This window comes from Crocodylus porosus, unplaced genomic scaffold, assembly GCF_001723895.1.
Source record: "Crocodylus porosus isolate Cpor-Errol unplaced genomic scaffold, CroPor_comp1, whole genome shotgun sequence".
NCBI classification, from domain to species: domain Eukaryota; kingdom Metazoa; phylum Chordata; order Crocodylia; family Crocodylidae; genus Crocodylus; species Crocodylus porosus.
In genome coordinates, this window is record NW_017728947.1 from 76,044,806 (window position 1) to 76,052,912 (window position 8,107).

The 8,107-nt window shown below is 52.2% G+C and overlaps 2 protein-coding genes across 9 annotated transcripts in view; one reads left to right on the plus strand and one right to left on the minus strand.

Annotated features, from left to right (window-relative positions):
• Positions 1-2,167, minus strand: part of CUNH14orf1 (chromosome unknown C14orf1 homolog) — a 5,918-nt gene extending 3,751 nt beyond the window's left edge. Inside the window, exons 1-3 of one of the 3 annotated variants that reach the window (XR_002104031.1) lie at positions 1,843-2,167; positions 1,185-1,275; positions 526-611 (exon numbers count right to left, since the gene is read on the minus strand). Coding sequence is in view for 1 of the 3 variants with exons in the window: in XM_019551877.1 (XP_019407422.1) it covers positions 1,185-1,275; positions 1,843-1,975 (224 nt within the window). In the remaining 2 variants the exon portion in view is untranslated. The remainder of the gene's footprint in view (positions 1-525; positions 612-1,184; positions 1,276-1,842) is intronic. The other 2 variants (XR_002104030.1, XM_019551877.1) reach the window with 2 other exon arrangements.
• Positions 2,168-7,079: 4,912 nt separating this feature from the next.
• The window catches only part of TTLL5 (tubulin tyrosine ligase like 5), a 170,208-nt gene continuing 169,180 nt past the window's right edge, over positions 7,080-8,107 (plus strand). For 5 of the 6 annotated variants that reach the window (XR_002104025.1, XR_002104024.1, XM_019551869.1 and 2 more), the window contains exon 1: positions 7,080-7,248. Coding sequence is in view for 3 of the 6 variants with exons in the window: in XM_019551869.1 (XP_019407414.1) it covers positions 7,095-7,248 (154 nt within the window). In the remaining 3 variants the exon portion in view is untranslated. The remainder of the gene's footprint in view (positions 7,249-8,107) is intronic. The other variant, XM_019551873.1, reaches the window with a different exon arrangement.

The following is an 8,107-nucleotide window of genomic DNA, read 5'->3' on the forward strand; positions in this document are numbered from 1 at the left end:
AGGGGGCTTGTGGGGGAGGCACAAAATGTCTTGGGATTCTGGAAGACTATGGGAGTTAACTTGAATCTGGAGGGGCTGGCCAATTCCTGCATCTCATCTAAGGTTTCTACATGGGATCTGCTGCCCCCTAAGGGCCACAACTAAGAGAGATTTCCTAGGGACTAAGGAAGGAGAAAAGAAAAATCCTAGAAAACAGCTGCCTGGTTTGACCTTCCCACTCTATAGTAACTGTCACTTGCCCCTCAAACCATGGACATAACCAGCTGGCCTGACACATCTTCCACAGACACACCAGAAATCAAACTATCAGCTCTCATCCTCCCTCCCAGAAAGCCACCCTTCCAGCATGCCCCATGAATTCAAATGGAAGCCACAGTCAAGAACTGCCTGAAGCACAGCTGTCACCACAGGGAGGCAAAGGGGCTGCGCCTGGCTGTTTAACACACATACAACTAGTAGGCTGCCTTCTCAAGCCACAAAGACAAGATGCTGCTGCCCCCACCTCTGAGCAACCCAGTTATTTCCCCAAACACACAACCAAGGACATGCCCTCTTGAGACCTAGCCAGGTGCATCATTATACAGGCCAGGTGATCCTGAATAGAGTTGCCACTGGAAAAGAAACAACATGTCTTGGTCCGGTGGCAATGGGGCTAACTCAGCATCCTGCAAGGAGAGCATCAGAAATATTGTATGGCTTAAAGGGCTGTGTCAGATCCAATAATTACCTGCCTGATCTGAGAAGTGTTCAAGTGATCAGTCTCTCCCCTCACTTTTTAAAGAAAAAGTAATTAAACACCCTGCCTATACATCCTGACTTCCTCTTTGATGCTTTAAGGAATGCCTTTAACCCAAGGGCGGCCAATTACTTTGGGCGGAGGGCCTCTTACCGTGTTTTGGCAAGCCATCGAGGGCCACATGATAGGCAGCCAGGGGCAGATAAATATTAATTTTCTAAATTTTTAGGGGCTCCTCGGGCTGGATAGAATGGCCTAGTGGGCCGCATTTTGCCCACCCCTGCTTTAACCCCAAGAGCTGTTCAGTAAGCTGTCCAGTAAAGTGCTCAACTCCCTGCCTTTCCTCGAGCTGCTCCACAAGAGGACGGTTAGGAGCTGTTATGGAAGTGGTAAGAGTGCAATGTAGTGAACAAGGGACACCCCCTCCTCTGATGTTTCCCTTACATACGTCTTGTTGCGGATGTCTATGGCACAGGCACAACGAATCACTGATGCAAGCAGGGTCCAGATGCCAAAGGTCCGAGCCTGAAGCCCATTCACTGTGCAAAGGAGAAGAGGGAATGGATAAGGAACAAGGATTTTCCTTCCCAGGAATCAGCTTCTCCCCAGGTTGGGCCAAGCAACTTATGAGATCTCCTTGCTAGTGTCCTCACATTCACAGCTTACAGGAGGAAGCAACAAGAACTCAGAGATGATGAAAAGGCTGTTGAGAGGGTGTTTCTGGCGCTGCTATGGATCCAAGCCCCTCTCCTCTGCCAGCTAGAGACATCAAGGAGGGAAACGGGCAGAGGTGGCTTGAATGCTGAGGGGATCACCAAGGTAACAGTGCATTGCTGCCCAGAAACACTGCTTGGCAACAGCAGTGGCCACGTCTACAGGCTGGGCAAGATGTACCTACTGCCTCCCCCCACATACAGGCAGTGGTCAGCAGGGGACAGAGGGGTCTGTGAGAAAAGGAGTGGGGTAGGGCTGGCCCTCACTGCAGAGGCACAGGAGGACACGAGCCGGTGGCTCCTAGGAGGGCGAGTGTGGGGCTGGAGCTGCGTGGGAGCTCATGGGAGGGGCAGGCCCGGCCCCAGAGGAGAAGGGGCACGGGGGCTGCTCACCCAGGCTGGGCGCATCAGTGTACAGCTTCTCGGACAGAAAGCCGTGGTCGTGGAAACTCTGCAGCGTGTTCCCCAACGCCACGATGGACACCATCACCAGCCAGCTGCGCAGCACGTTCAGAAAGCGGCTCATCCCTGTGCCCGCGGCCGCCTGCTCGGGGACACGGCAGAGTTCGGAGCTCAGCGCCGCGTGAAGCCTGTTCCCCCTCTCCGCCCTACACGCCGAAGCTGCCCAGGGCTGCGGCGGGCAGGAGGACCATGCGAGGCCGCCAGGCAGCGCCGGCTGATGCTGCGCTGAGCCCGGGAGCCCCGGCCCTGGCGGCGCCGCGCCCCCTGCCCTCGCACCTGCTCCCAGCTCCGCCGCACCTGCCACTCCTTAGACCGCACCTCCCGGACCCCTGCTTCTTGATTGGCTCCTGCCCAGCCCTGCCCCTCTTCTGATTGGCTTCGCGGGCTCGCCTCCACTCACACGCCAGCGCCCTGCCCCAATCAAATGCAGCAATGCAAGGGGCCCCACCCCTCACGCTCGGTGACGTCAGGGGCGGTGTTCTCCCCTCCCCTCTCTCTCCCGATGCTCCGGCCGTGTCTCGCCGCCATTTTGGAAGAGGCGGAAGCGCCAGTTTCGCGCGCGCGCCCAGCAGAGGACGTGGAAAGGCGCTGTTTGCGACTGCGCGGCAGGAGGAGCCAATGAGGGCGTCGTGCTCGCGTCTGCGCAGTAGCGGGTGGAGGGAAGGTGGGGCGGTTGCCTGTTGGTTGTTGTAGTAACCGGGGAAGCGCCGGCTGGACCCGTGTCTGCCGGCACTGTCCCGCTGCGCGCGCGGGGACATGAGGCAACAGGTGCGGGTCCGCGGGTGGGGGTGAAGGCAGCCCGCGCGCGCTCCCCCCCCAGCTCCGCCCCACTTACCCAGCTCCGTGCCCGCAGGTGGCCGCCGGGGGCAGCGTGCAGACGGGGGCCGCATGAGCGCGGCCGCAGGAGATGCCCGCGGGGATGGCGCGCGACCTGGAAGAGACCGGCTCGTCGTCCTCCTCCTCCGAGGAGGCGGCGGCGGCGGCGGCGCCCATGTCCACAGCGAGGGCGGAGGCAAGATGGGGCTCAGCGCCCCCGAGGTCCCCAGAGTAAGTAGCTTCGGGCTCCCGCCGCAGCGCCCGGGCAAGGGTCCCCCTTTCCCGGAGCGGGAGGGCTTCGGAGCCCGCCCCGCCCTGTCTTCCCTCCTTCCCGCGCTTCTGCCCGCGTCCAGGCTCGCTGCTTGCTCCCCGTGTCCTCCCACTGCCAGTCCTGCTCAGTGGCACGTGCTTGGGTCCTAATCTGCCCTGAGGCTGTGCTCTCCTGCCCATGTCTGGATGTTGGGGATGGGGAGCGATGCTTCTGCTCAGCTCTAGTAACTCCTCAGCCTCAGTGGCCTCCTTTCCCAGGCGCTGCTCCTGTTTCTGCTCTGACACAGTAGGTTTGTTTCCTCTGCTCAGGCCACACTCCAGCTCCACATGTCTGTGACCTCCAGAGTCTCAAGGGGCCACAACCCCCCAAGCAGACCCAGAAAAGACTTCCTCTGAGTCGCTTGTCCTCACCTTTACCAGCCTAGGACTAGAAGGGCCCAGGGTTGCCCCCTTTAGCCTGACCATGTCTGGGCAGATTGCACCCAGCAACCAAAGGTCATTCTGGGCATGAGTGACAGTTGCCAGAAGGATTGTCTGAGTCCTGCTGGCCTCGCTGCAAATCCCTCAAGGCAGGCTTAACCCAAAGCCCCTTCCTGCTGCCTCGGCTCATTTCCCACTTACATAAGGTCCTAGTCTGTGTTTTAGGCACCAGAATCACCTGGGTTTGGTGCTGCTGCACCAGCTGGGTGGCCTTATATGACCAGTTGAACTATACCTGAGGCCAGGACTCTAGGAGTGTGCTGGGGGGATTGTGGGGGCAGTAGGGACAGCTGTGGAGTGGATTTGGTGCAGGGGCAAAAGGATGGATAGCTTTTCTTTAGCAACAGGAGCTATTTACTTGTATCTTCAGTAATTATATGTGGGGAAAATGCTCTTCCATAGCCTGCCCCAAGGGGAAGATTTTCCTTATTAGCCCTGGTCCCAGGAATGTGCCTATACAAGTACTTTCTTGTCTATTCCTGCCCAGACATGCAAAGGTGGAGTCTTCACAGGTGCCTTTCTGTAAGCTGTTGTACTGGGCGCAGATAAGCATATTACTAGAATACATTTTGAAGTGTTTATTGCAGGTATTTATTGCAGCATCAACCCATCATTGGCCACAGTCTGCCACCAAACCCATGGCTCCCCTTCACCTGATCATAGGTGACAAAAGATTAAGAAGTGGGGATGCAAGGAGGTGCAGGCTCTAAGGTCAAAACATGTGGGTGAGAGCACTGAGCAACTTCCAGAGGTGTCTGTCACTTCTGCACCAAGTGTGGGAGAACTGCTGCAAAGTCATTTCTGGTCAGTGTGGGCCAAGCCCCAGGAATTAGACACTGTAGCCAGTTTAGTGTGGCTTTGAGAGGTTCTGGGAGCACATTTAGGCTTTTTCTCTCAGGCGTGCTACTTGGTACAAGTTCAGGTATGTATGAAACTGGCTACACAGCTGCAGTTCTGGGCAGAGAACTGCATTGAAGCTGCTAAATTCTTTCATGTTGTTTGAATGGAATGAGGAGGTTTGCTATCTATTTGGTCTGGATTTGAAGTGACAATTTGAGTTGAGAAGCCTCATTCCCATCCCATTTTGCTGAACTTGAGGGACTTAAAGGAACTGAAGATAAATGTTTTCAGTACCTATTAGGTGAGGCTCCTGAGCACATGGTAGTGCTTGCGCTAGAGCACTAATACAAACTTGAAATATACTCTTCCCCCCACCTAATGAATTACAGCCTGGTACGGCAGCCTAGAGAACTCCAGCCAGCATCTGCTGCAACCTTGTCAACTTAAACTCTTGGTTCTAGCCTTGTATACTGGAGTTGTTAGTAAGAAAAAAAACAGGGAACATTTCTTTAGCAAAGGTCTGGAGAAGCTACAGGAAAGAACTCTGCTCGCTCATCTTTTGTGTATGTCCGTCGCTTTCTTTTGACTGACCCATGTAGATTTAGAGAAGTTCCCCCTGCTTTGGTTTTTGCTTTTGTCATTCTATTCGTGCTTCTGTTTCTCTGAGCAGCAAGTAATAAGAACTCTGAGCTTTGCTTGCTTAAAGCAACAGGTTTGTTGTCTGTGGTCTCAAGGTTTTAAGCAGTGGATTCTAATAGGGATGTGCGAAATTTCGCCAAGTGTTTCGTTTCAATGCATTTCGAGCTCGAAACAGCAAAATCGAAGTGAAACAAAAAGCTTTGAAACAAAATGAGGGGACTTGAAACATTTTGAAAGTTTTGAAACATTTTGAATTTTGAAGCAGCGTGATGGTGGGAGGCAGGGGAGAGCCAGGGATGTGCTCCGAGTGGCTCTGGAGCACCATAGAGCTCAGCCCGGTGGGGAGTGCAGCCCTGGCTTTCCCTCCCTGCCTTTTGCCATTGGGCTGAGCTCTGTAGGGCTGGCAGAGCCTGTCAGACCACAGCCTTGGCTGTCCCTGCCTCTTGCCACCAGGCTGCGCTCCAAGTGGTTCCGTAGCCCCATGGAGCTCAGCTGGGCGATAGGATGCAGAGTGCAGCCCTGGCTCTGTCTGCTTTCTGCCATGGGGCTGAGCTCCACTGGGGCTGCGGAGCCCAATGGAGCTCATCCTGGCAGCGGGAGGTAGAGTGCAGCCCTGGCTCTCCCCACCTCCTGCTGCCGGCCTGCGCTTCGAGTGGCTCTGCAGCCCCATGGAGTTCAGCCTGGTGGTAGGAGGTGGAGCCCAGACCTGGCTCTCCCTGCATCCCAGTTGCGCTCCAAGCAGCTCCACAGCCCCATGGAGCTTAGCCCGATGATAGGAGGTGGGGAGAGTTTTATGAGGTTTAGAAAGCTTCCAGTTAGGGTATCCTTGGGTTTCTCTATGCAAATTTATTTTGTGCGAATTTGCTTATATGCAACGACCTTATCTATAAAAGAAACTTGCTTTGTGCGAGAGAAATTCAATTGTATGTGAAGAAGCATGCAATGTGGCTATGCAGTGATACGAGTGAAGCGTTGTGGGAGTGTATGTGAGGCAGGTATGCAATGCCATTATGCACTTGCCTGTCTCGCATCGTCCATTGTTCCATGCAGTACTAAGCTACTTGCACTCATTGTGGTGCATCTGTTTGCTGTTATTATTGAATTTGGTGAAATGCCATCTAAGTGACCTTCTAGTGCATCTCCTAACCCCCCTCCTGAGTTAGCCATGAAGTGAAAAAGGAGGCTGTTGCCATATCCCTTTTAACTGGATGTAATAATGGATTTGCTTTATGCAAGGTTTTTTTGGAATGCAACCCTTGCATAAAGAGAGACCTGAGTGAATTCATCTTTTGCTTTTTTTCCCCATTGCTAATCTGAAAGTCAAGAGTATTTTTTTTCCTTAGTGTTCCATGCAGAAACTAAAAGAAAATCTTAAACATTCCTTAAACCCCACCAAGAGCAGAAGCAGGATGCTGACATGCAGTTGAAATGAAGACAGTGTAGTGTGCACACAAATTGTGCAGAGCTGGATTAGGTTGAATTAGACTGGAGCCATTCTTTTTAACAGACTCAAGTTCAAAGTGTGCAGTGCTTTGATCGAGATGCATCATTGCATTCTGGGACCAGCTGCCACAGGTTCTGGACTGCATGTTGTTTTGGAATGCATTTGTTTGTTGTATAGGTTGATGGGTGGGTTTTTTGTGTGGTTAGATTCTGAACCTGCACTGCCTGCTTGAAGGCTGCCACACTTACTTCAGAGTCCAAGGGTTAAGCCAGATTCCAGTGCACTGATATATAATCCCTAAATTGAGGAGTGGCTCTGTGTTTTTTGGAGGTTGCTTAGGGTGAGGGTTTGTTTCCTGGGACTGGTACTATATATTCTCCTGTCCTTAATCTTGAATGATCTCAGGATGTGGAAGTTGTTAACACCCGTAGCAGTGAAACTGCGGGGGTCCTCTCAAGAGTCATGCTGTTTGCTTGACCATTTAAATCAATACAAATCAGATGGAATCCCCAGTTGAATGGTCTTCTCAGTAGAAAGGGAAGATGATTTTGAAGGTCCAATACATAGCTAAGTACTTTTAAAATAGCCCACAGGTGCATCCAACCTGCAGCCTAATATGCAAGCCTAGAATTAAATAACTTGTTGTGAGGAGGTAGGTGGGATACTTCTGGAGTGTGTAACGCACCGTGTGTGCATGAAGCTTCACTTCTTTTTTGTGTTAATCATCTCTTGCTGTTACAGGGAACACCCGTGCATCATGTGGACTGGTGGCTGCAGGCGGATCCCCATCTTAGTGTTTCATGCAGAAGCTATTCTGACCAATGAAAGCTACCTCCGTCTGATTGGAGGTGGGTCTGATCACCACCTTATGCTTATACGATGCCTGCTGCTGTGGGTAGTGGGGCATTCTTCAGGCAAAAGGCTTCCTCCTCTCTGACAGCGGAAAGAAGTACTACTGAAAGGGATACTTTGGTATTGTTGATAGAACCTTTTTTGTGCACTCTCACATTGGAGTCATGTACTTTGTTTGTGTTGTGGAGCAAAGCTATTCTTATCTTTAGGAAAAGACCTCTGTTCTGGATCAGAACCAGCAGCCTGTAATCTCTTCATTGGGCTGTGTTCATGTTAAATTGAGGCAGAAATCCATTTTGTAGCCAACAAATTAAAACCAAATGTACATCCAAGCTAGTTTTCTTGGTTCCCATGAGAAATTATGCTACTGGCCTTAGAAACAGTGACAGTAGCAAACCCTGTACTAAACCTTGTCTGTGCATCTCCATCATCAAACCTGCAAGCAGGGAAGTAAAGAAAAATAGACATATCTTTTGCAGAACTGGGGTCAAGAAACTGAAGTGTTCTAGCTTCAGGGAGAGCAAAGAAATTGTGATGAGGGGCAAAGTCTTTGTAAACGGCTCTGGAATACAAGATTTAGAACCCCTTGTGTTTCTATTGCCAGGGCTCAGTCTGGATGTGCTGATGTGGCAAAAACAGTCTGCTTGGCTTCATAGTTTATAGAGTCGGAAGGGATCTGAGCAAATCAAGTCTGACCCCTACCATGGCAGGAAAGAGTACTGGGGTCAAACGACCCCAGCAAGGTGTTTGTCTAACCCTATCTTAAAGACCCCTAGGACAGGAGCCAGGTCCAGGGAGGTGATCCTCCCCCTCTATGCGGCACTGGTCAGGCCGCAGCTGGAGTACTGCGTCCAG